We start from the raw sequence: 27,682 nt of genomic DNA, 5'->3' as shown, positions 1-27,682 counted from the left end.
AGGAAATGCTAGCCTACAAGTACCTCAGAAGTACAAGGTGCTGGGGTACTTCAAAAAGGAGAGCTTACATATCACTGAGGGTGACGATGGGGAATGAAGGATGTTGAAAAACATGAACAGAAAGATAAATAATAAAGTTGTGATTTGAAATGGCACTTCTTGAATGGGTAGATTTTTGAAAGGCAGAAGTTTTAATGAGGTTTTGCTAAGAAGCTAACAAGGTAAACTAAGTCATGAAGGTAGAAACATCTAATTCAGGGGATTTAAGTCGGCCATTCTTACTAAAGTTTAGAGTAGTTTTAGTGCAGGGCGTTATAGAAAGATGCTTTTGTTTAACATTTACTCTGTGTACTGTACTATTACTTTACATTATTTTATTCAGTTCTCACAACACTCATGGTAAGTGCTGTTTCCTCCATTTCTGAGCTCAGAAAAGTGAAATAGCTTGCTCAGGTTTCCACAGTTAGTAAGAAGCATACCTGGGATTTGAACTCAAAGGCTGTTTCAAGGTCTACACTCTTTTCTATAGTCTGTACCAGGGGTGCCCAACCCCTGGGCTGCGGACTGATACTGGTCCGCGGCCTATTAGGAACCGGGCAGCACAGCAGGAGATGAGTGATGGGCCAGTGAGTGAAGCTTCATCTGCTGCTCCCCATTGCCTGAACCATCATCATCCCATCCACGCCCCCGCCCCATCCTTGGAAAAATAAAATTGTCTTCCACGAAACTGGTCCCTGGTGCCAAAAAGGTTGGGGGCCGCTGGTCTATACCATAAGCCTGGAAAGGAAGGCTTAAGGACATTCTAGAGAGGGCTGTAGATTCCAGGCAGAGTATTTCTCTTAATTTGTTAGGCAGGAGAGCCACTGTTGGCTTTTGAGCAATAGGGTCATGTGATGGTAGCTGTAATATAAGATTAGACTGAATGATGTGGATGATGGGTTGAAGTGGGATAGATTGGATTAGTAAAAAAAAACAAAAAACAAAAAACTAGTTAGTGCGTAGTGAAGGCTCAAGCACAACAACATAAGCCTGAACTAGCACATGAATAGTGGAAATGGAAAGTGTTGGCATAAAGGACATATGGTGACTTTAAAGATTTGATGTGTGAATCTTTTAAGAAAACAATTTTTATGATATAAAATTCATGAAGTTAACTGTTTTAAAGTGTACAGTTCAGTGGCATTTAGTACATTAACAATGTTGGGCAACCATCACATCTGTCTAATTCCAAACTATTTTCATCACCCAAAAGGAAACCTCATTCCCATTAAATAGTTGCTCCCATTACCCCTTCCCTTTAGCTCCTGGCAACCACTAATCTGCTTTCTGTCTATATGGATTTACCTGTTCTGGCTATGTCATATAAATGGAATCATACAATATGTAACCTTTTGTGTCTGGTTTCTTTCACTCAGCATACTGCTTTTGAGGTTCATTCATGTTGTACCATGTATCACTACTTCATCCCTTTTATGGCTGAATAATATTGAATTATATGGGTATACCACATTTTGTTTATCCATTCATCTGTGGATGGACATTTGGGTCATTTCCATCTTTTGGTTATTGTGAATAGTGAAGCTATGAACACTTCTTTACAAGTATTTATTTGAATACCTGTTTCCAGTTCTTTTGGGTATATACCTAGGGGTAGAATTACGGTAGTTCTGTGTTCAACATTTTGAGGAACCATCAGCTGTTTCCCACAGCAGTAGCACCATTTTACATTTTGACCAGAGGGGTTCCAGTTTCTCCATATCCTCATCAACACTATTTTCCTTTTTTTTTTGGTTTGGTTTAATTTGGTTTTATTATAGCCATCCTAGTAGGATGTGAAGTGGTATCAGTATTTCACTGTCGGAGTTCCCTGGTGCCGCAGTGGTTAAGAGTCTGCCTGCCAATGCAGGGGACATGGGTTCAAGCTCTGGTCCGGGAAGATCCCACATGCCATGGAGCAACTAAGCCTGTGTGCTACAACTACTGAGCCTGTGCTCTAGAGCCTGTGAGCCACAACTACTGAGCCTTTGTGCCACAACTACTGAAGCCCGCATGCCTAGAGCCCATGCTCCACAACAAGAGAAGCCACAGCATGAGAAGCCTACACACCTCAATGAAGAGTAGCCCCTGCTTGCCACAACTAGAGAAAACCTTCACGCAGCAACGAAGACCCAGCGCAACCAAAAATAAATAAAATTGATTCTTTAAAAAAAAAAAAAAAGTTCATGTGGTTTTGACTTGCATTTCCCTAATGACTCATGATGTTGAGCATCTTTTCGTGTGCTTTTGGGTATTTGTACATCTTCCTTGAAGAATTATTTATTCAAGTCCTTTGTCCATTTTTGAGATAGGTTGTTTTTCGTTTTGTTCTTGGGTTCTGAGAGTTCTTTATATATGTTCTGGATAGAGATCCTTATCAGCATTATGATTTGCAAATATTCTTTTCTAATTCTGTAGGTTGTCTTTTCACTTTCTTGGTAGTGTCCTTTGCACTAGTGTTTTTTATTTTAATGAAGTACAGTTTATCTTTTTTTTTTCTTTTTTTTTTTGGTGTCAAATCTAAGAATCTGTTGCTAAATCCAAGGTCATGAGGCTTTTCCCTATGTTATCTCCTGAGTGTTTTAAAACTTTAACTCTTATATTTGGGTCATCTATCCATTTTGAGTTAATATTTGTATGTGGTATGAAATAGGAATCCAACTTCGTTCTTTTGCCTGTGGATATGCAGTTGTCCCGGCATCATTTGTTGAAGAGACTATTCTTTCTTCCATTAAATGGTCTTGGCACCCTTCTCAAGGTCAAAGTCAAAAAATACGGAGCAACTGGAATAGAATTGAGAGTTATTTCAGAACTCTCAATTCTTTTCCATTAGTCTATTCATCATTCCTTTTATGCCAGTACTACACTGTTTTGAGTACTGTGGCTTTGTAGTAAGTTTTGAAATTGGGAAGTGTGAGTCCGTCAACTTTGTTTTCCATTTTCAAGTTTGTTTTGGCTATTTGGGGTAACTTGCGATTCCATATGAATTTTAGGATCAGCTTTTTCCATTTCTGCAAAAAATAGGGTGTTGGTACTTTGATAAGGATTACATTGAATCTGTGGATCACTTTGGATAGTATAGTCATTCCTTGGTATCTGCAGGAGTTTGGTTCCAGTACCCCCTGCAGATAACCAAAACTCAAGGATGCTCAAGTTTCTTGTATAAAATGGCATAGTATTTGCATTAACCTACACACATCTTCCTATATACTTTAAATCATCTCTCAATTACTTGTAATACCTAATACAATGTAAATTCTATGTAAATAGTTTCTGGTGCATGGCACATTCACGTTTTCCTTTTTGGAATTTTCTGGAGTTTTTTTTCCCAAATATTTTTGATCTGAGGTTGTTTGAATCCACAGATACGGAACCCATGGATACCGAGGGCCAACTGTATTGCCATCTAAAAATACTAAGTTTTCAAGTGCATAAACACAGAATGGGGGCTTCCCTGGTGGCGCAGTGGTTGAGAGTCCGCCTGCTGATGTAGGGGACACGGGTTTGTGCCCCGGTCCGGGAGGATCCCATATACCATGGAGCGGCTGGGCCAGTGAGCCATGGCCGATGAGCCTGCGTGTCCGGAGCCTGTGCTCCACAATGGGAGAGGCCACAACAGTGAGAGGCCCGTGTACCACACACACAAAAAAAAACACAGAATGTCTTTCCATTTATTTAGGTCTTCTTTAATTTCTCTCAATATTTTGTAGTGTTTAGCGTACAAGTCTTGTACCTCCTTGATTAAATTTATTTCTGTGTATTTTATTCTTAATGCTATTAAAAATTAAATTTTAAAAATTTCCTGGGACTTCCCTGGTGGCACAGTGGTTAAGAATCCGCCTGCCAATGCAGGGGACACTGGTTCGAGCCCTGGTCTGGGAAGATCTCACATGCTGCGGAGCAACTAAGCCTGTGTGTCATGGCTACTGAGCCTACACTCTAGAGCCTGCGAGCCACAACTCCTGAGCCTGCGTGCTATGACTACTGAAGCCTGTGTGCCTAGAGCTTGTGTTCCGCAACAAAGAGAAGCCACCACAATGATAATCCCATGCACAATGAAGAGTAGCCCCGCTTGCCACAACTAGAGAAAGCCTGTGTGCAGCAATGAAGACCCAACGCAGCCAGCCTGAATGAATGGAAGGAAGGAAGGAGCCCAATAAGGTTTGGGGGGTTAAGAGCACAGGAAAAAAAAATTTCCTCTTCAGAGTGTTCATTGCTAGTATATAGAAATACACTGATTTTTTTGTGTTTTTGTATCTTTCAACTTTGCTAAGTTATTAGTTCTAGCTTTTTTGTGTGTGAATTCTTTAGGATTTTCTGTATAAGATCATGTCATCTGTGAATAAAGATTATTTTACTTCTTCCTTTCCAGTTTGGCTATCTCTTATTTCTTTATCTTGCCTAATTGCTCTGGCTAGCACCTCTCGTACAGTGTTGAATAGAAGTGGTGAAAGAGGGCATTTATGTGTTGTTCTTGATCTTAGGGGAAAAGCTTTCCGTCTTTCACTACTGAGTGCGATAGTAACCATGTTTTTTTCATAAATGCCCTTTATTTTGTTGAGGAAATTCCCTTCTATTCCTAGTTTGCTGACCATTTTTATCATGAAAGGGTGTTTTATCACTTTTATCATGAAAATCCCAAATTGCTACTTGCAGTACTTTTGTGGACATTTGCCAAGGGCAAAAAATTTGAGTTGCTAGCAGAGGTCAAACAAGGTGACCTCTCATTTCAGCTCTCATACTGCAAATCAGTGTCCTTTTTGCAGTTTAATGCCACGTGTGTGTGTGTGTATGTATGTGTGTGTGTGTTTACTGTTTAAAATGGTGCCCAAGCATAGTGCTAAAGTATTGTCTAGTGTTCCTAAGTGTAAGAAAGCTTTGATTTGCTTTATGGAAAAAATATATGTGCTAGGTAAGCTTCATTCAGGCATGAGTTTATAGCGTTGTTGGCTGTGAGTTCAGTGTCAGTGAGTCAACAATTTATATTAAATAAAGTGTCTTTAAAGAGAAACATAACAAAAATGTTGTGAACAGAGTATCCCCTAGAACAGTGGTTCAGTATGCTAATTAAGTATTCATGGTCACTTTATAGAACAGAACCACCATGAATAACAAAAATTGACGGTTGAATATATTTATATCTATATTCATAAAGGAAAGGATATTGGTCAGTAGTTTTCTTGTGATATCTTTATGTCTTTGGTATCTAGGTAATGCTGGCCTCATGGAATGAGTTATGAAATGTTTCCTTCTCTTTTGGTAGAAGTTTGAGAGAAAAATGTTTGGTAGAATTCACCAGTCAAGTTACCTGGTTCTGGGCTTTTCCTTGTTGAGAAGTGTTGATTACTGATTCAGTCTTTTACTTTTTATGAGCCTATCCACATTTTCTGTTTCTTCTTGAGTCATTTTTGGTAGTTTGTGTGTTTTTAGCAATTTTTTCTTTTCATGTAGGTTTTCTAATTTATTGGCATATAGTTTGTAGTATTCTTATATATCTGTAACGTTTCTAGTCCCCACTTCAGTTCTGATTTTAGTAATTTAAGTCTTTTCTCTTTTTTTTCTTGGTCAGTCTCGCTAAAGATTTGTCCGTTTTGATACTTTCAAAGGTTTCATTGTTTCTTTGTTTTTCTGTACTCTTTGTGTTTACCTCTGCTCTAATCTTTATTATTTCCTTCCTTCTGCTAGCTTCTGCTTGATCTTTTTTTAGTTCTTTAAGGAGTAAAGTTAGGTTATTGATTTGAGATTGATTTTCTTTTTTAATGTAAGCTGGTAGAGCTATAAATTTCCCTGTGAGCACTGCTTTTGCTGTAGCCTATAGGTTTTAGTATGTTGTGTTTTCGTTTTCATTTATCTCAATGTATTTTCTAATCTCACCTGTAATTTTTTCTTTGACCTACTAGTTGTTTGGGTGTGTTGATTAATTTCCATATATTTGTAAATTTTCCAGTTTTCCTTTCTGTTATTGATTCTGAATGTCATTTCACTGTGGTCAGAGAAGATATTTTATATGATTTCAGTTTCATGGTCCTTTGTTCTATCCATTATTGAAAGTGAGGTATTGAAATTTCCAACTATATCGTAGAACTGTCAATTTCTCCGTTTAATTCTGTTAGTTTTTGCTTTATTATATGTCTAGCGGCTCTGTTGTTAGGTGTATATATATCTATAATTGTTAAATCTTCTTCATGGATTGACTTGTTATCAACATATAATGTCCTTTGTCTCCTGTAACAATTTTTGTCTTAAAATCTGTGCTCTCTTTTACCATTTTCATGGAATGTCTTTTTGCATCCTTTCACTTTCAAGCCTGTTTGCATCTTTGGATCTGAAGTTAGTGTCTTATAGATAGCATAGTGTTGGATCATATTTTAAAAATCCATTCTGCCACTCTTTACCTTTTAATCCAACATTTCAAGAAATTACTGGTAGGGAAGACCTTCTGATACTTTGCTGTTTGTTTTTCTATATGTCTTATACCTTTTTTCCCCTCAATTCTTTTATTACTGCCTTTTATAATTGATTTTTTTTCATATCTTAATTGGAGTATAACTGCTTTACAATGTTGTGTTAGTTTCTGCTGTACAACAAAGTGAATCAGCTGTATGTATACATATATCCTCATATCCCCTCTGTCTTGAGCCTCCCTCCCACCCTCCCTAACCCACCCCTTAGGTCATCACAAAGCATCAAGCTGATCTCCCTCTGCTATGCAGCAGCTTCCCACTAGCCATCCATTTTACATTTGGTAGTGTATATATGTCAGTGCTACTCTGTCACTTTATCCCAGCTTCCCCTTCCCCTGCTGTGTCCTCAGGTCCATTCTCTACATCTGCGTCTTTATTCCTGCCCTGCCTGCCACTAGCTTCATCAGTACTATTTTTTTTAGATTCCATGTAAGTGCGTTAGCATATGGTATTTGTTTTTCTCTTTCTGACTTACTTCACTCTGTATGACAGACAGAGTCCATCCACCTCATTACAAATAACTCAATTTCGTTCCTTTTAATGGCTGAGTAATATTCCATTGTATATATGAGCGACATCATCTTTATCCATTCATCTGTCGATGGGCATTTAGGTTGCTTCCATGTCCTAGCTATGGTAAATAGTGCTGCAATGAACATTGTGGTGCATGTATCTTTTTGAGTTATGGTTTTCTCAGGGTATATGCCCAGTAGTGGTCTGGCTGGGTCATATGGTAGTTCTATTTTTAGTTTTTTAAGGAACCTCCATACTGTTTTCCATAGTGGCTGTATCAATTTACATTCCCACCAGCAGTGCAGGAGGATTCCCTTTTCTCCACACCCTCTTCAGCATTTATTGTTTGCAGATTTTTTTGATGATGGCCGTTCTGACCGGTGTGAGGTGATACCTCATTGTGGTTTTGATTTACATTTCTCTAGTGATTAGTGATCTTGAGCATCTTTTTGTGTGTTGGTTGGCAATCTGTATGTCTTCTTTGGAGAAATGTCTATTTAGGTCTTCTGCCCATTTTTGGATTGGGTTGTTTGTTTTTTTGATATTGAGCTGCATGAGCTGCTTGTATATTTTGGAGATTAATCCTTTGTCAGTTGCTTCATTTGCATATAATTGATTTTTTTATGATGCACATTTTGTTTCTCTTCTCATTTCTTTTTCAGTGTGTTTAGTTTTTTTCTTAGTGATTACCCTGTGGATTACAATTAGCATCTTAACTTTTTAACAATCAAGTTTGAAGTAATGCAAATTTAGCTTCAATAGTATACAGAAGTCTGCTCTTTTATAGTTTTGTCTTTATACATTTTGTGCCCATTAACCTAGATTTGAAATTACCGTTTTATATGTTTGCATCTTAAATCATATAGGAATAAAAGAGGACTTACAAGCTAAAAATGTAACTGGTTTTCATAATTACAGTGTAGCTACCTTTACCACTGTTCTTCATATGACTTCAGTGACCTTTCATCTCAGCCTGGAGGACTCTCTGTAGTGGTTTTTGTAGCACGGGTGTAGTGTGACAAACTCCTTCAGTTTTTGTTTACCTTAGGAGTATCTTCTTCAGTTTTAAAGGACACTTGCTGGACATGGAATTTTTTTTTTAACTTTATTAGAGTATAATTGCTTTACAATGGTGTGTTAGTTTCTGCTTTATAACAGAGTGAATCAGTTATACATATACATCTGTTCCCATATCTCTTCCCTCTTGTGTCTCCCTCCCTCCCACCCTCCCTATCCCACCCCTCTAGGTGGTCACAAAGCACCGAGCTGATCTCCCTGTGCTATGTGGCTGCTTCCCACTAGCTATCTATTTTACGTTTGATAGTGTATTATATATGGACATGGAATTCTTGATTGATACTTTTTTCTTTCAGCATCAGATTCTACCTTGTCCCTAGGGTTTGTTGTTGCTCCTTATTGTGGTTGTTTTGTTTGCTTGTTTAGTGACTTTTCTAAACTATTTTTATAAAGTCTGTGTCATTGTGTGACCACTGAAATCTGTTCTTTTGCTTAGTTGTCAGCCAGTGTTTTGAAAGAGTTTCCTTAAACACATGAAACCAAAAGAAAAAGAAAAAAAACCTCTTTCAACACTTAACCAGGCCATTTGCAATTCTTCCTTAGCCTTTACTTACTGCTTCTTCAGAGCTTGAAGGTCAGCAATAGGTGAAAGCTCAGGGTCTTCTCAGGCCTTTGCTGAACAAGTGCCGGTTCTGGCTATGTGTGTGGCTTTCTTGATTTTCTGGTATACACAGGGGCTTTTCGAAGCCCTTATTACCTCACGTGTGTCCTTACTGAAACTTTTCCTTCCTAGGATTTTTTATCTGTTTCTTATCCTAGTTGTTGTTTCTTATACCAGTCTGCTGCATCAATTAAATGATTTCAGCAGAAAACATCCTAGCCCTGGGAATGCTCCAAGTCAGGTGAAACCAAGGCAAGCCATTGTGACGGTCCTTCAGTTAGCTTCCAGATAGGTTGAAACCGCACAGTTACAATTCTTTGTGAATAAGTTCTGTATTGTTCTGTCTGGCATTAGGAGTTCAGTTTGCTATCCTCACAGCCACCTCTGATTTGGGATTTAAGAGATATTAGGCAGGCAGCTTAAAATGCTACAGTGCTCTCTTACTACAAAGTAGCAGCTTCTTTATTCACTAAGCCTAGCTAGTTTTTATAAGTTTTTTACTAGATTCTGGAGTTCCGCAAAAGTTGATTTTGACAGTATTCACCAGCTCATTAATTACTCTTTTGGAAGGATGGAACCCTAGAGTTCCCCGCTGGGCCAGAAATTCCTGATGTATGAATTTTTCATGATGATGATATATCATTAACCAGAAGGAAGGAAATTGGGAGGGAGGGAGTTAGTTGATTTATGGATCTTGGAGAGGTTATTTTTATTTGGACATGGAGATTGTATTTGAGGTGCTGATGGTACATTCATTCTGTAGATGTCTAGTGACAGTTGGAATTGTAATGCTTGAATTCCAGCTTAGAGCTACAAAGAGACATTCTATACAGAAGTTATAGAAAGTGAAAGTGTATGATTTCCTTGAAGAAGAGGCGAAGTCCAAGCATGGCGTCTTGGGAAACACTTTCACCAAAGGAATCATTCACTTGTTCTTTCAGCAAACATTCACTTTGTTCCTGCTACTAGTATGGTTACTGCTAAGTGCTGGAGATACAAGGTAATAAGATCCAGTTTACTGCCCCCAGGAAAACTCACTCTTATTACATGGACAAGTAAGCAAGTACAATGCAATTTTATAACAAGGGTTAGAGGAGCCCAGACAGAGGAACGCAAGAATATTTAAACAGGTCAGTAGGGAAAACAGGAGACTCTCAGGGAAATTAAAGAAGGAGAATATGTTGTACAGAGTTATCTGTGATCTTGGTTGCTGTATAGAGAGTTTGAAAAGACCGAGGGCTCTAAAAGGGACTAGTTTGGCAGTGAAGAGATGACAGTTCTAACTGAGTAGTTTTGGTGGAGATAGAGAACCAGATTATAAGGCGTTAGAAGTGAGTGAGTGGTGAAAAAGTTGAAGGAAAAAGGGAAGACAGTTTTATAAAGAATGATGTAGTTAAAAAACAACAGCAGAGGTGAAGTAACTTTATTTTGGAATAAAAGCGATCTAAATGGGTTTTTAGACAATAGAAGGGAGTGAGTGGGAGGGAAACAAGGATGGCCAAGAGTCCCAGAAAGAGGCAGGAAAGATGCTAGGTATTAAGAACCCAGAAGGATCAGAGGTTGGGAACTTGGGAGAAGAAAAAGAGTAAGGGTAATGAGAAAGAATTTTGAGATAGTGAGAAAGTATTTGAGAAATTTTACCTAGGAATGCCTAGTTTTCTCAGTAAAAGTAGAACACAAAATCATGTGCTAATAAGTGAGCAGTGGTGAAAATGCCTGACTAAAGTTGCTGTAGCATACATTTGTGATGATAGTACCATTTGGTTATTTTTTTCATTCTTTTAACAAATATATATTAAGCATCTCCTGTGTACTAAGCACTGTCTGAGATCCTTGGGATTATATCCATGAACAAAGTCAGCAAAAGTCTCTGCTGTTGTGGAGACTCTGTGAATTTGGTGAAGGCAGACAAGCAAGTAAATAGTATATTATTTTAAAATAAACATGAGGTAAAATAAATAGAGCAACCTGGGTCTTGGGAACTAAGAAAGCAAATGGGAGGATTACCTAGACATAACTACAATTTTATATTGCATATCAAATTGTAATTTAAGTTACTGTTCTATTTCTATACAGCAAGTTAATAGAATCTCAGTTAATAAAGTAAGACAAGAAGAATACGGGTTTGCTGGAGCCTTTATGTGTAAGTCGTGAGGATGTAAAGAAAGAAAGAGAAAGAGTGAGAGGGAGGAAGGAAGGATGGAATTTGTTATCTTAGTTAAAAGGCTTGAAAGAATTACAGAATTGAAGATACTTTCTTAATAATGAATAAATTGGTGTTTTTGAGTATCATTGTTTTATATTCTCATTACCCTTTTTTATTTAAACAGGCATTGGAAAAGTGAAAAGAAAACCTAGTGTGCCAGATTCTGCATCTCCTGCTGATGATAGCTTTGTTGACCCAGGGGAACGTCTGTATGACCTCAACATGCCTGCTTATGTAAAATTTAACTACATGGCAGAGAGAGAGGATGAATTGTCATTGATAAAAGGGACAAAGGTGATCGTCATGGAGAAATGCAGTGATGGGTGGTGGCGGGGTAGCTACAATGGACATGTTGGATGGTTCCCTTCAAACTATGTGACTGAGGAAGGCGACAGTCCTTTGGGTGACCATGTGGGTTCTTTGTCAGAGAAATTAGCAGCAGTCGTCAGTAACCTAAATACTGGGCAAGTGTTACATGTGGTACAGGCTCTTTACCCATTCAGCTCGTCCAATGATGAAGAACTTAATTTTGAGAAAGGCGATATAATGGATGTTATTGAAAAACCTGAAAATGACCCTGAGTGGTGGAAATGCAGGAAGATCAATGGAATGGTTGGTCTGGTGCCAAAAAACTATGTTACCATTATGCAGAATAATCCATTAACCTCAGGTTTGGAACCATCGCCTCCACAGTGTGATTACATTAGGCCTTCACTCACTGGAAAGTTTGCTGGCAATCCATGGTATTATGGGAAAGTCACCAGGCACCAAGCAGAAATGGCATTAAATGAAAGAGGGCATGAAGGTGATTTCCTCATTCGTGATAGTGAATCTTCGGTAAGTTGGTTTTCAAAGGTAAATGGAAATAGAACTCTGAGTATTAAAAAAATAAATAGAAGATTAGAGAAGTTAAGTGGCTTCCCTAAAATTAACCAAGTAGGATATTTGTTAAAATATGTAAAGTTTCTTAGTGAAAGTCAGTGTTCTTTCCAAGTGTATTTATTTTTAGTAATATATAGCCCTACACTGGATTATTTAGCCTTGTCTAGTTCTGTTGGTTTTGCCTTCCTGAAATACTTTCTTTTGCATTAAACTGAAAAATGGAGAAAATTGAACACTGGTTTCGTCACTGAGAGTAGAACAATGCAGTAGACTAAACTGGGAAAACACTTCTTAAATTGCATAATGGATACACTGTCATCCTTACAATAAAGGAAATCCCTGAATTTAAAAAATTGATATTTGCTTTTTTTATAAATTGCTTGTTTGGAAGTTGGAATACACTATTACATACCTCAGAAACCCATTTGAACATGCACTGTATTTGAAGTGCATTTGCAATAAAAGATAAATTCTGTTCCAATACTAGTAAAACAATAAAACTGTAAAACATAAAAATTGAATAAGAAAATAGTTATGTGGGCTCTTTTGGGTACTATCTAGGATTTTAGAATTTGACAATACTCATTTCCCTTAAAAATGGCCTTTATTTTTCCTTGATAAAGGATATCACTACTTTTCCATGACTAGTATTGGCTTTTTTTGTGAATATGTATTTGTACAAAAGTTAATGTATGATTGTACAGAAGGTTGAAAGAAAGAAAGAAAACCTATCTGTGTGAGTGGTGTGTGTGTGTGTAAGGGGTGAGGGGTGGGAAAGATGAGAGGGCGAGATTGAAATTAATTGAACTGCCTGATGTGAAGTTCAGGAAATGGGGTCCTGTACATAACCCCTCTGAAAGAGAAGGTGATTGATGATAGGGAAGAGTGGTGGGATTTGTTTTCTGTTAGATGCCTGACCTGGCCCTACTTTCTAGGACAAGCAGTGGGCAGAAGGATTAGATGGGAGTGACCCTGAAGTGGGTGGTAAATAACCATAAGATGTTTCCAAGAAACCCACTGTTTGAAACTTTGGCAGTAACTGTATAACAGGTTGATATAGACTATTCAAAAGAGTGTTAGGTTAAAAAAAAAAAACCTAAAAAAGCTTGATTGCAAAATACTGTGTAAATTCTTGTGGGTAATTGAGCATAGATATTATCCAAAATATACCATTACTTTTAATAGTAGAATTTTTAAAGTAGAGGTCTCAAATAGGCATATTTCATTTGACCTGCACAGTGTTTTTAAACATTTGAATTCATTGTCAGTTTTTAAATATTGGGAGATTTAGTATAAGAATTTAGACATCAGATTTCCCTTTTAAAATTGGAAGGCCTGTCAATGTTGAGCTGTATTCCTACAAGGCAACAATTGCAGCTAAGTGGCTGCCTCCTTTAGATTGGCCGTGTGCTGCTGTTCCCCCTATATAGCCACCCTGGCCATTGTTTACATTTCTTTTTTGCCCCTTATAGGCATTTGAGTTTATGACCTCTTATTAGAGTTTAAATTAGTTCTCATTTTTGTGTCCTTCATCTTTGTGATTTCAGAGTATTACATCAGCTACTCTGTAAGACAGCTACTGTTAGCTACTAATTGAAAAGGGGTGGATGTCTCGGATTTTCTCCTATGTTTCTCCAGTAGTTTGAATGGAGAGAAGATAGTTTTTATGCTTCAGATGTTAAACTAAAGGATTTGCCCTGGTGTTAGGTAGAGCATATTAGTTAAGAGACTTAAGAGTCTGGCTGCTTCGATTTGAATCCTGGCTCTCTTTTGTTAACTAGATGGATGATCTTAGGCAACTTAGCTTCTCTTCAGCCTTGATTTTTTATTTTTCATCTGTAAAATGGGTTCGTTTTGAGGCATAAAGGAGATAATTCATGTAAGTAATTTAGTATTGTGCCTAGTACTTAAAGTGCTCACATTTTAGCTGTTACTAGTTTAATGTAAAAATGCTAATAGATGTCTTTCAAAATTTTTTTCTCTTTTAGCCAAATGATTTTTCAGTATCACTAAAAGCACAAGGGAAAAACAAGCATTTTAAAGTCCAACTAAAAGAGACTGTCTACTGCATTGGGCAGCGTAAATTCAGCACCATGGAAGAACTTGTAGAACATTACAAAAAGGCACCAATTTTTACAAGTGAACAAGGAGAAAAATTGTATCTTATCAAGCATTTATCATGATACTGCTGACCAGAAGTGACTGCTATACAGTTGTAATTCATCATGTGAAGACTGAGAAAATATCAGTCCAGTCATGCTTGATTGGAAATTGCTGTTTCTAACTCTATATGAAAATTGACTATAATACATAAGTATTTTTATTATAACTCAGTTCATACATATATACTACATATGCCAAACATCTGCATAGAGCAATTCCTTATCCTTGGTCTTCTGTTTTATTGATTTTTTTGCTCTTTTTCTCTCCGCTTCTAATATTAAGGTTTTATATTTTGAAAAAATGATGCAGATCGAAAGTCTTTATATGGAAGAATTTCTTTATTGCCTTTCCTTTATTTCCTTGTAAGGGCACCACCTTAGTTACTTCTGCAATGGTTCTCTTCATATAAAATTATTATATCAATTATATCAATATATGGCATATGCTAAAATAAATTTCTTGGAGAGTTGTTAATCTTTTCTGTGACTAAATAGCAATAATAAATGGAAAATTAGAAATTATTTTCAGGTATTATATTTGTCACAAGCCATTGTAAATATCAAGTATGTTGTGTCTGTCATTATTTTTCAAAATTCGTTTGTTGTCTTCAGTGTAAAGCAAAACATACGGGACATAGGTTAGAAAACATATCTTGTACAATTTAAATTTACAGCTGTTAGAAACAAAAATCTCTAAATTCCTAAGTTTTTTTTTTTCTTTTTTTTTGGTGCTTCTCTCTCATCTGGTTATTCAAGAGAACAAAACAGTCTCTGAGATATTTAGCTTTTCAAACTGTAAATGGATGCTCTAGTGTTATTTTTTTCCCCTAGTGTTATTTTACCAAAGCATCTTGTTTTTGAATATGTTAATATCTGTGTCAATGTGAAAAAAGGTATGGCCAAATTTTGAAGAAGTAAGAGGCAATGAGATACTTGGTTCTCCCCAACCCCACCAAAAAAAAAAAATCAGTAATTATCAGGCATAGTATTTCTGCTATTCTCATTTTCTTCTTTCAGCTTTGAATTTTATTGACTGGGACACTAAAATTGATGTGTACCTGAGGAAAAGATGTGATGTGCTAATGGTAAGGGAAAATTATTTTTAGAATCTTATTTTTGCAGATGCTTCTATTAAGTTTTTGTTTATCAAGCAGAAGTTTGGGTGTATGGATGAGAGGATACTGTAGCGTATTTAATCTATTTCTGTACATCACAGAAGAAAACCAGTTACATTTTATGGTCACAGCTTTTCCCCCCACTATAAATTCTGGAGATTTAATTTAAGCAAAGAACTTTCAATATTTTAATAGAAAATACTTACTAAAACCACATAACTTAGTAAATAGTAGAATGTCATGAGATTTTAAAATATTTCCCCAGTGCTGCCTATGCAAATGAGTGTTTCCATTCTTTAATATGAACAGACATTTAAGACACCAGAATTACTGATTCTAAAATTGAAGTTGTCTAATTCATGAGGTTTTTGATTTTGGTTTTTTTTAATTTGTTTTATTTTAAATGTTTTTTTAATTCTCTAAATCTTCAACTCATTTAAAGACTTACATTGCCACTGGGTGGCAGCCCTGCCTTCTCCCACTGAGCAATAGGAGTTAGCAAACACAGACGTTGGACAATCTTCTGTCCTCATGACATCTGCTTTTAAAGCCTTTTAATTCACATTTCATTATCTTCTTCAGCCCCCTTTGTTTATTAAGATTATTAGTAGGCAAGTTTAATGGAAACAAAAGTCATGTATTCTTACCTTTTTTGCTGTAAAATCCCTTGAATATAAATGGAGGAAAATAGTTTTAAAGTAGTTGTAAAATGACTAGGTAGCAAACATCTTTTTAATTTTAAACAAACATTTGATGATGCTTTCTTTTTATTCTCCACCCCTTTGTGGTCCCCACCCCCCAGTCTTCCTTATTTAAAAAATGGATATTTGTTTTAAAAAAAAGAGAGGAGCAATTCAGTTACTACTTTGTATCACAGACATGAGCTATTTATAGCAAACCCTGCAGAGCTGATGTTAAGGATTTTGAGAAAGTAGCTAGGAATGGAGTAGCACTGGAAGCAGAATGCATATTTCTGTGCCATAATTAGATTTATAATAACTAGGGAATTCCTAGATAGTCCATGTGTGCCAATAATAGCTATTGTATGCTCCTCCTATTATGTGATGAAACCTCACTGGGAACTACTTAATGTTCTACTTCAACATTTTATCAATTCTTTATAAGTCTTAAAACCAATCTTTACATCAATGGCTGTTTTTTAAAAGCATGAATTAATTTTCTTAAGAACTAGAACTATCTTAGAAAACATCTACATAGCTAGCTAGTAGCAGGACTTGTATTAGAAACCAGGTTTCCTTATTCCCAGCCTGATACATTCTATATTGTGACACATTGGCTTCTGTGTGCTTGTTTTTAGACAAGGAGGAAAGTCCTGGGAAGAGCAGTATTACAGTAGTTTTCTTCCACCTGTGAGGAGGTGCTTAGCTATCAATTTTAGCTATCAATCATAATACACATAACCCTGCCCAACCCACTTCTACAAATAACTTCTCCAAAATCTTGGAAGAAGGTTTTTTGGAACTTTTTATAAACTCAATGACAAAAAGCTATTGCCGCTGTAGCTATTATTTGGTCATAAGTCCTTAAGTTCAGCTGAATACATATTCACAAACATATATTACACATCTTTGACTATACACAGTCACACAGGCACCTGGCACTATTAAAGATGGTGTGTCACAGACATATCACTTAAAATCAGAAGGGCCTACGTGCAATCAACTGCCATTGCTGGAAGAATAAAAAGCCTAGCAGATGAGCAACTTGGATTGTTAGAATGATGTTATCCTCATAGATATGTGGATAGATCAGTGGCACATAAGTTATCTCCAGCGTTAATGCTTTAATTCTATCATTTAATCCAGAGATTGCAAGAAGCAGGGCCACTACTGTCTGTGTAGGTACATTGTGAGAATTAGGAAAAGGCACCTCTTCTCTGGGCAAGCCCAGCCACTTTTTTTGCTGTTGAGAAGTCCGAAACTCACCACCACTACCCTTCTCCCATCTTGCAAGGTGCCCTGTTCAGGATACAACCAATACAGTTCAACCCACAATGCTTAAAAAAGTAATTGTTAACATTTTAAAATTGGGGGATTTCACATAAAATCCAGAGTTCTGGTTTCCCGTGAAAAATGAGAAGCTGATACTAAATTGAATTCCCAGAAGGCATCAGATGGTATGGATGCTCCCCTTATTTTTACCAATGCATATGGTTAAAAACAAAAGTGTAAAAAAGGCTCTTTCCCAGCCTTTATCCCCCTAGTTCAAGTCTCCAAATGCAGTTACTGTTACTCCCTGTTTTTCCTGTAACTTGGAGTTATCTGGAAACTTACCATTTTGCAGAAATGCTTCAGGTGCAATGTCCAAATCAATAAATTAGGAATGTAGCATTACACCATGCTTTAACTTTTCCACTTTAATACTTTTCTAGAAGAAAGGGAGATCCTTTGTAATCCTGTATTTATATACATCCTTTAACTGTTTTCGAATGGCTTCACAACTGAGGTTGCTTTTAACTTAAAGTGCATTTGATATAAGATAGATGACATCCTCCTTTTATGTTTTGAACAGCATCCAGTGAACTTTTTGAAAATGCCATATTACTGCTTCTGGGGAAAACCTGTATTTTATTCTATTGCAAGGCAAGGTAGGAAGCTCCTCTCTTCTGATAAACTGGTTCTATTGGTTTAGCAAGTTTATATGACTCAACTCTGTCATCTTCTAAACTCTTACAGACGAGCATGCTGTGCATACTCCACACCCTAGTTTTTTGCTGTTGACCTAAAACCAAATAACCAAAGAAATATATTTTTCTTGTTTACTAATGAGGGGTCCTTTTGATTTGAAAGTGTACAGTTTGCTGAGACTTGTTTGTTTAATGAGTAGAACATAAACTGGGCTTGGTGAGGTTTTGAAGAGCAGGAGGAGGAGTTTTTGTTATGGGCGGTGTTCACGAAGGTAAATGTTTTAAACCACAGTGTCTTTTTGAGGGTATGTTTGTTGGCCGGAGCACTTTCATTATCTCAGATACTTCAGAATTGGCCTGATACCTACAAAGGATTCACACAAACATTTAATTTACCTGTTGGACTGGCTGATTTTCTAAATGTTTCCACTCAAATTACTTTTTAAAGCTGTTTTTAAAGCTCCAGGGAAAGCTGGTCTCATTATTTTGAAATAATGTTGCAAATTTTATTTGTAGTTATAACTACAAAGAAGACAAAGAGTGAGTACTCAATTTCCTCTCCATGTTTTCTTGTACCTCATGGAATGATAATGACTCTTGAACAGGAAAACAAGCATAAATAGACAATTAAGAATAGACATCTAAGGTAGTTAAGGTATTTAGTTGCTTTAAGTCTCTAGGCTCAGAAACTATGTAGAACATTTGCAGATAGCTTTCGGGAAATTATGGAGACAGGTGGAGTCCAGAATGAGACTGAAGAGTTGTCTGTTTTAGGTTAAATACCGGAATGGTTATTAAATTTATGGTTTTTTTGAGCATTTGTAGAAGAAATTGGTGATCCCTGAATAAGCATGTCTTTTCTTGGAACAAGTAATGCCAAACATTTACTTGTTTTGATATGGTTTCTAGACTATAGATAAGGAGAATGTTGTAGAAAACAAGTACTGATTTCATCAGTGCATATGCTAATCACTTGGCGTCAAGATGAGAAAAATACTTTTTGAACGGTTATATCTATGTGTATGGTTTTGTGTCTTTGTTTTGCTTTTGGAGATACTTATCCTTCAACCAACCATCCAACCACCTCACGTCAACTGTTTGATTGCGTAGGTGCCAGGCTGTTCTAACCTAGCAAAATGATAGTGAAGAAAATGGACAAATTTGTCCAAAAGCTGTCCTAAAACTTTCATTTCTAGTGATGTAATGCCTAATGGAGAAGTGCTATGAAGAAAAAACAGCAAGATGAGGAGGTCGGAGAGTGAGAGTGGGGTGTTAATTTATATAAGATGGTCAAAGGAGGCCTCACAAAACAGACTTGGAGCATATTGTGTGTTTCACTCAATAGAATCACTGATGACTAGGATTAAACCAGTGAATGACTGAAACTACAGCAATCAAAATCATTTGAAAATTATTAAGATCTTCACTATTACAGAGCATTGTTTTTGGTTTTCAAATTTTAGAATTGAATAAAATGGTATTTGTTTTATTTAAACATGGAACTTTTAACTACAAAGGACTATTCTGAATAAGGCCTGATTCTACATCTTAAGAGGAGTTGTTGGGAAATGTCACATAGAAAAGAATCAGTTATAACTACAGGAAGGAGGGCAGTTTGACAGACATAAGGGTTTTAATTCATCACCCCCTAAGGAGAGAATTGAGGTTAAGGGAGGTTAAATTCCTGATGTCCTGCACTGGTGCCAGACAGTAAACGAGGCAGGAAGTTGAAGAAGAAAATAGTGTTCAGAGGAGGCTGAAAAAGGGCTGTAAGAACCCTGAAAACCAGAGCTTGAAAGTGTGTGCAAGTTACATCTGGAGCAGACTCAGTGGAAGCGGGAGTTAGAAAAATCTATGACAAGGAGAATTCCACTGTTTAAATACACTGTGTTACTTCCAGAAAAAAAATATAATAGTAATAATTGAGACAGTGGGTTACAATTAAATGTCAGATGTGCTAAAACCCCGGACATAGATATTTAGGAATCTTGGTAAAGGGAAGAGAACTATTTTGTGTTAAGTAGAGCAAGGAAGGGTTATTGCAATTAATTGACCACGTGGTCTGTGCCAGGGCACAAGGACCTACCCTGCATTTGCACGACCCTAAGAGTGAGTGCCTGAAATTTTGCACCCTGGTGCCTCCCTTGCTTCATTCTAGTCCCAGCCCTATGGGGCTCAGAGGGCTTAGGATTCTCTTCCTTGACCATCAATCTCCTTTTCCTTCCCCACTCTTTACTTTTCCACAAAAACCTTTAACTCCTTGCTTTTCCTTCTGTAATTAAATATTCAAGCGGCAAATAGTGTAATAGGAAAAAAAATTCCTATTTGTAGACTGTACTTGTTTATGATAGGAAATAGCTTTGTTCTTCCAGCGGTTCATCTTCAGGCATAGGTGACTGATCATCTTCAACTCTGGAAGGCTGTGGAAATTAATCTGAGAAGTGCAGCAACAGGTTAGAGGATAGTTTGGTTTTGGCATGTTGCATTGACAGAACATCACAACCAGCTGATGAGAAAGTGTAGAAAGAGAAGTTCCTCAAAGCCAGAAGAGAAAGGCAAGATAAGAGTCGGGGATCCAGGCAAGGGTAGGGGCTATCAAGTGAGGCACAGCCCTCCAGAGGTTCTCACCCAGTGGCATGGCCCATGCAGAGGTGGATCGTCTTGAGTTCCTTGATTCATGGACCAGTCCTGAGAGGAACTGCCATTCAAAAGCTTGTGGCAGGCAGGTAGCATTACCCCTCAGTGCCCCTAGAGGTGTGCTGAGCCCAGGTCAGAGACTCTCTGCAGTGGCTTGTGAAGGATTGGCAGGCAGTACTGCCTTGTCAACATGGCACTGCTGGGCAGGGGCATCTTGACATGGACCCATGCCCAGGTTGAGCTATCTTAACACCTCAAGGTTTGGTGAACAACTCTCCTTCCTCCCCCATCGCATAACTAAATGAGTCTTGTCCTTTCTCCCATTTTCTGTTTACTTTCCTTTTCCTTTTCCTTTTCATCCTCAGTCTGTTTTCCCCTCAACTTTTCCATCCTTGAGCCTTCCCATGCCATTCTCCCAGTTGGAATGCTTAACTGCAAGCACATCTTTCCTATCCAAATCCAAATGGGTACATCCTTGGAATTCCATATTGAGGATTGTCCCTTCTCTAAAGCCTTTGCTAATCTCCTAGATCACTAACTCTTTTACATCCCTCAGACACATTGAGCGCCCTCCTTTGATACTAATTGGGAGGCAGTAAGGTGAGTGAAAAGAACTTGGAGTTAGGCAGATCTCTGTTGGAATTCCTGTCTCCATCCCTGACTGGCTCTGGGATCTACAGTAAATAAACTTCAGATGTGTCCTCATCTGAAAGTTGGGAATCAAATTTTATCAATACCTTGCAAGTCTGTCATATAATATATGGAAATGTGTATAGAGTGCAGGGATCAAGGGGAGGGTGTAGCAAGTGTCCTTGACCTTGATGTAGTTAAAAGATACACAGCGAATACTTATTGTATACTTACTTTGCCAGATTCTTTTCTAAGTGTACCATCTCATATAATCCTCACAACAGCCCTATGAATTAGGTACTATTATAATTGTCTCCAGTTTACAGAGGAGGACATTAAAACATTGTTTAAAAGACTTGGGGAAAAAAACATAGCTAGTAAGTGGCAGAGCCCCAATGCCAACCCAGACAGTCTGGCTCCAGAGCCCATGCTTTTAACGACCACCCTCTAATAGGTGTCACCAACTGGAAGCTTTTCTTTGCTGATCCAGGGGCCAAAGTGAAAGATGGGCAGCCCACAAAGGGCCAGCCAGTCAGAGCAAATAAACCCTAATGTATTTATTGTTAATATTATTAATATAACAAATGCTTAATAGAGCATTTGTGAAGACATACTGTGTTCCTGATACTGTGCTAATGTGCTTTGTCTACATTCTTTAATTCCCACAAATCTTATGCAAGACATCATTGTTTTATAAAAACGACGCTTATAGAGTTGCGTTCTTCCCCTTCACATCAAGAGAGTACTACTTTTCCCATCCAATCCTCAGCCTACAACTCTAGCTTCTGATCCAAGTTCTCCGCTGAAACTCCTCTTACTGAGATTACAAATGACCTTCTAGGTGACGTAAATCCAGAAGACATTTTTTGATAATTTACTCAGTGACTCTCTTCTGCACCCCCCTTGGTGATCACTCCATCCCTCATCATTTCCAGGACCATAGTTTGTTCCAGGCCCACCTCTCTGACCTATTTATTCCCCCTATATCTTCCTATGTCATTTTGCTTGTGCTGGTCCTTTAAATGCGGGTCTTCTCCTGGAGCGTATCCACACATCTCTTTAATGTACATACTCTCCCTGAATGTTCTCACCCGCTTCCTGGTCTCAGCTACCAATGAAATGCTGAACGTAGGGGAAGTGGTGCCATACCCTGACACTCATAAACTGAGACAAAGATCATTTGAATATTGGAGACTCCCCCTGCCCATATGAGCACCTCAAAGTCAAGTGTATCAAGCTGAACACATGGAGCCTTTTTCTGTACCATCCCCAACCCTGCCTGCCTGCTCCCAGCCCACCCTCCTTAACATTATTTAGGTTGAGGTGCTGTCATCCACCTAGTTATTCAAACCTAGAATGTGAAAATCATGTTTGCCTCCTCCTCCGCCAATCCACTCAACATCTAGGAGCTGTCAATTCTACCTCCATCATTTGAATTTAGTCACTTCTCTCTACAGACATGGGAAAACCTAGTGGAAGCCAACATCTCTCAACTGGCTGACCCACATCCCTACCTCCTGGCCCACCTGCCTCCAGTCTGGCCGCTTCCACAATTTTCTCTACCCTAGTCATAAATTTTTTAAAGCTCAAATACAGGGAATGACAGATTAGATTTGAGCTTTCAACCCTTTGACCCTCATTGCCTCAGGATAAACTCTGAGCACCTCAACAAGGCATTCAAAACTCCTTCTTGAATCTTGTTTTTGTCTGCCTTTGAACCCCATTTCTTGCCACTCCAACCTTGCTCTCCAGTTGCATCAAACTTCTCGCGGTTTCCTAAACACGCTATGGCTGGCTGATTTTTTTCAGCATTTAATACTCAGCCCAAAGTCACCTCCAAGAAGTCTTCTCTGATCCCCCAGGCTGGGTTAGGTGTTTCTCTTTAATGCTCCTTTATTCCCTTGTGAATATTTGTCACTTCATTTTCAGTATTGATTTGTGATTATTCTCATGTCCATTTTCTCCACTAGGTTTGGGTTGAGGGCAGGAACTATCGAATTCCCAGGATCTAGTACATAATAAGCCCTTAGTGAATGTCTGTTGAATGAATAAATAAGTAACTTTCCCAAGGTTATATTGCAAATAAATTCTGACACTGGAACCAAAACGTATTGCACTCTAAAATTCTGTTCTTTCCACTGAAATGTTTGCACATGTGGAGTGTTTAGAGTCTAAAAAACTGACATTTTAAGGGGCCAAACCCTATCATAAGATTTTCCTTCCAATTAAAAAAATTTAAATAAAGTTTTCAATAATACATTCACATGGTTCAGTAATCAAACAATATAAAAAGATAACAGCACCCACAAGAATTGAAAGCAGGGTGGGTCTTGAGATATTAGTACATCTGTGTTCAGAGCAGCATTATATTCACAATAGCTAAAACGTGGAAGCTAATCAAGTGTCCATCAATGGATGAATGGATAAGCAAAACATGGTATATGGACTATTTTTCAGCCTTAAAAAGGAAGGGAATTCTGACATATACTACAAAATGGGCAAAACTTGAGGACGTTATGCTAAGTGAAATAAGCAAGCCACAGAAAGACAAGTACTGCATGATTCCACTTATATGAGGTACTTAGAGTAGTCAAAATCATAAAGACAGGAGTATAATGGTGGTTTCCAGGAGAGGGGAGAAGGCGGAGTTATTGTTTAATGGATATAGAGTTTCAGTTTTACAAGGTGAAAAGAGTTACGTGGACAGATGGTGGTAATGGTTGTACAACAATTTGGATGTATTTGATACCACTGAACTGTATACTTAAAAATGGTTAAGATGGTAAATTTATGTTATGTGTATTTTACCACAATAAAAACAATTTTTTAAAATCCCCAAACAAACAAAAGGTAGTGGAAAGAGTCTCATTCCCATTTTTCTCCTCTGTCTTCCCAATTCCCACTCCCTTTGCCCCAAGGTAAACAGTTTTGGTAGTTTTATCTCCTTCCAGGTTTTCTTTTTGCAGATGCAAGCAAATATGAAGCTATATATTCTTCACCTCCTGACTCTATAAAAGATATTTAGAAAAAAATTTTTTAACTTCTCTACTTCTTTTAATTTTTATTTTATTTTTTTGCGGTATGCGGGCCTCTCACTGCTGTGGCCTCTCCCGTTGCAGAGCACAGGCTCCGGACGCGCAGGCTCAGCGGCCATGGCTCACGGGCCCAGCCGCTCCGTGGCATGTGGGATCCTCCTGGACCGGGGCACGAACTCGTGTCCCCTGCATCGGCAGGCGGACTCTCAACCACCGCGCCACCAGGGAAGCCCTCTACTTTTTTTGAAATGGAGATGTAGAAAAAGAGGTAATCAGTACCTAGCTTGCATGAACTCACAGGAGAGAGAATTGGAAGAGAACAGCTATTTGATGAGAAGTTCAGATAATCTTGCCTGCTACTGCCAGGGGTGCCTCTGGAGACCACCAGGGTCCCCCAGGGCAGAGCCTACGATCCAGGTATCTCCCCCATGCGGATTCTTAAGCTTCCCAGAGTTATCTTTTCTCTGGAACTCTCCTAGGCCACACCCCCTGATGCAACATCTGGGTTTGGGCAGAAAGGAGGGTGCTGCCCAGCCCGCCTCTTCTGAGGTGTCTGGGCTGGCTCCTCTTTCCAGAACAATTCAGGCTTTACAGCGACTCAGACTCAGCTCCAACTCCTGCGTTCCGAAGCAAGGATTGCTGATATGGAAAGAGTGCTTCATTCTGGAAGGAAACAATGTTCCAGGTCAAACTGAGCCTGCCAAACAGAGACCCTCACAATGGTTCTAGAAGAAATCGAGACAAGTCTTATCATGTGGTTTTCCTACGCCTTGATTCCTTGTTTGCTTGTGGGTAAGTATGAATCAGAATACCGCCTACAGTCTGGGACTCAAATATATGTTAAGAAGGTGAAAAATACTTTCCCAGGGTTTGGGGTTGCAATATATGCGTAGAACATCTTATGTCTGTTTTTGAAAAGGTTTCTCACCTCCTAATCCTCCATCCCCACAGAGAAAAGACCTGCATTCTGTTTAGAAATCTCTTAATGTCCACAGAACAATCTAGGAAGATAAAGCATCAGAACAAATAGTTTAAAGGTTAGCAGAGATCCATGCATTTTGTTATTTATCTTATTATTTAGTTTTAAAAGCCACAACATAGTTATTATCTCAGTTTTTCTGTGTGTGCCTCAGAGATGTTCACTGTAAGGACAGGTTTAAGTAAAGATTCTAACAAAATACACGTGAATAGAAAGACATAATTTGCAACCTTAGTATTGGGTACAAGATTTATGAAAATTGGAATTCTCTCCTGGTCACTTCAGAAAAGGTAGCAGTCAGGTACTCCATACCATTTTGAAAAGTATTTGGTTTGGGGCATTTTGCCTGCCAGTAAGATTACATAATTTTCTCTGCTCCATTCTGGCTGCTTGCACCTACATGTTATTGTTCTGAAATCGCAGCTTTCGCTTTTGATGTTTCTTCCTGTCAAATAACGTTTTTAAGAGAAATTTCTAATTTGAATACACCAAGGTACTAGGCACTTTGCAGTGTCTGTGGGTGTCTTGAGTACTTTCTTTTTTTTAACACTGAGAACTAATTATTCTAGTTAGTTTAAATCAGGTAACAAATCAGTGCCGAGGTGATAGCAAATGTTTAGAGCTGACTTAAACATCAAATATATGCCTGTGTAGCTCAAAACCCTTCACAACTCTATGTCTCAGCACATGATGAGCAAATTTGCTGTTTGTTTCATGGCACACCATATTTAGGCCCCAATCCTATTTCTCACTACTCCTTGAAAACAGGCATGGGCCACAGGCGGCTGCTGTCTTCACAGCTGGCACATCACCCCCCCCCCCCATTTCCTCCTCCTGGTGTTTATTATTGTTCTTTCCCTCAGAAGCTCCGTCTCCAGTCCTTACCCCATCCCAAACCCGTCCTCCCATCATCATTCCAGATGGGTCCCTGCTGCTGCAGACCCTTCCCAGACCTCTCTCCTTTGATCCTTGACCCCATGTACTCTGTTTCAGTGGGTTATTTCTGTTTCCTGCGCTGGCCTGAAGGCAGGGCCTAGGCATCTTTCCTGGCGTCCCCACAGCCCCTAGCATAGGCTCAGCATGTTAGTTGATTGGTTAGTTACTTGATTGATTGATTAGTTGGTGGCACAAACAAGTTGCTAGGAAAACACTCCTCCACTAAGCTAAAGGGAGAAGACGGGGTGGCCAAATGAGAAGGGGAAAGGCCAGCATATTTTTCCTGATTTTTTTTTTTAATTGAGGTATAACTGACATGACATTATATTAGTTTCAGGTGTACAGCATAATGGTTTGATATTTGTATGTATTGTGAAATAGTCACTGTAATAAGTCTAGTTAACAGCTGTCACCATACAAATTTTTTCTTCTTGTGATGAAGACTTTTAAGATCCACTTTCTCAGCAACTTTCAAATATGCAGTATAGTAACTATAGTCACCATGCTATATATTACATCCCCATGATTTATTTATTTTATAACTGGAAATTTACACTTTTGATCCCCTTCACCCACTTTTTTTTTTTTTTTTTTTCTGTACGCTGGCCTCTCATTGTTGTGGCCTCTCCCGTTGCGGAGCACAGGCTCCGGATGCTCAGGCTCAGCGGCTATGGCTCACGGGCCCAGTCGCTCCGTGGCATGTGGGATCTTCCCGGACCGGGGCACGAACCCGCGTCCCCTGCATCTGCAGGCAGACTCTCAACCACTGCCCCACCAGGGAAGCCCCACCCATTTTTTAATTTGACATTTTCTTCAATGAGGTAGTCCAGTCTCTTAAGCCTTTTCCTGAAGACTCCTATTTCAAGTAGACCTGGAGGTGAGTACTCTTCTGACACCTGTAAACTTACACAGGAATAAAAACAACAAACAAAAAACTACAAACACCATCCCTGTCCCCCTCACCCCCCAAAAAAAACCCCAAAAAAATCCACCAGTGGTAGAAGCCACAAGGATGTCAGAGTGAGAAAGACCTGTGTGTGAGTTTTGACTTTTACCACTTGCTGGTTCAGTGAATATATCACTTCAGTTTCCTCATCTTCAAAATGGTCAAAATAGCTACCTTTCGGTTGGGAGGTGTCAGACGAAATTATGCAAACAAAGGCACTCTGAAGATGTTACTTTTCATCTGTTGGTTATGCAAACCGGTGGTGGAGTCAGCAGTTATTTGCTTTAGCTGAGGTTGCCTTTATGCAATTTTGACCATTTACTCTGGACTGTGTAGGAGCCTGCAATGATTTCTGCAATGTCTAAATGAACTTCTACTACTTACTCTAGATCCTTGGGACAGATAGGTAGAGGTCTTGCTCTCTTTTACGGAACTTATTTGCCTTGCCCTGTCCCTTTCAAATAATAGTGTGTAATTCAGGAAACTGATTCCCACTACCAATAATAATAATAGTAATAATAACAGCAATAATAACAGCGACAATGACCATCGCCACTGCCATTTATGACTGCACACTGTGCTCTGGATTAGCAAAAATGTCCTCTTGACATCTCACATCAATCCTGCAAGGCAGGTGATATAACCCCCATTTTATACCCTAAGAAAGAGAGGCTCAGAGAGGTTCAGCTATTTGCCCAAGCGTATACATCTAATAAGTGGGAGAACTGGGATTTGACTCTGGTTCTGCTGGCTACAGAGCCTGTGCCCTCTGTACTTCTCTGCAGAAGAAGCTGAGACATTGAAGCAGGCCAGAAA

At 38.5% G+C, this 27,682-nt stretch overlaps 2 protein-coding genes across 6 annotated transcripts in view; both read left to right on the top strand.

The window, feature by feature from the left end:
• NCK1 (NCK adaptor protein 1) overlaps positions 1 to 14,444 on the top strand; it is an 81,443-nt gene extending 66,999 nt beyond the window's left edge. For 3 of the 5 annotated variants that reach the window (XM_060099638.1, XM_060099639.1, XM_060099640.1), the window contains exons 3-4: positions 11,022 to 11,734; positions 13,768 to 14,442. In XM_060099638.1, the coding sequence (XP_059955621.1) occupies positions 11,022 to 11,734; positions 13,768 to 13,962 (908 nt within the window). In that variant the 3' untranslated portion in view covers positions 13,963 to 14,442. Of the gene's footprint in view, positions 1 to 11,021; positions 11,735 to 13,767 lie in introns of all 5 variants that reach the window. The other 2 variants (XM_060099641.1, XM_060099637.1) reach the window with 2 other exon arrangements.
• A 10,274-nt stretch (positions 14,445 to 24,718) lies between these two features.
• Positions 24,719 to 27,682, top strand: part of IL20RB (interleukin 20 receptor subunit beta) — a 30,936-nt gene continuing 27,972 nt past the window's right edge. Inside the window, exon 1 of the mRNA XM_060100245.1 lies at positions 24,719 to 24,797. Within this exon, the coding sequence (XP_059956228.1) occupies positions 24,725 to 24,797 (73 nt within the window). The 5' untranslated portion in view covers positions 24,719 to 24,724. The remainder of the gene's footprint in view (positions 24,798 to 27,682) is intronic.

Source organism: Mesoplodon densirostris, chromosome 5, assembly GCF_025265405.1.
Source record: "Mesoplodon densirostris isolate mMesDen1 chromosome 5, mMesDen1 primary haplotype, whole genome shotgun sequence".
Lineage (NCBI taxonomy): Eukaryota > Metazoa > Chordata > Mammalia > Artiodactyla > Ziphiidae > Mesoplodon > Mesoplodon densirostris.
Note: the sequence above shows the minus strand (reverse complement) of the source record. Positions and strands in the feature narration are given on the sequence as shown.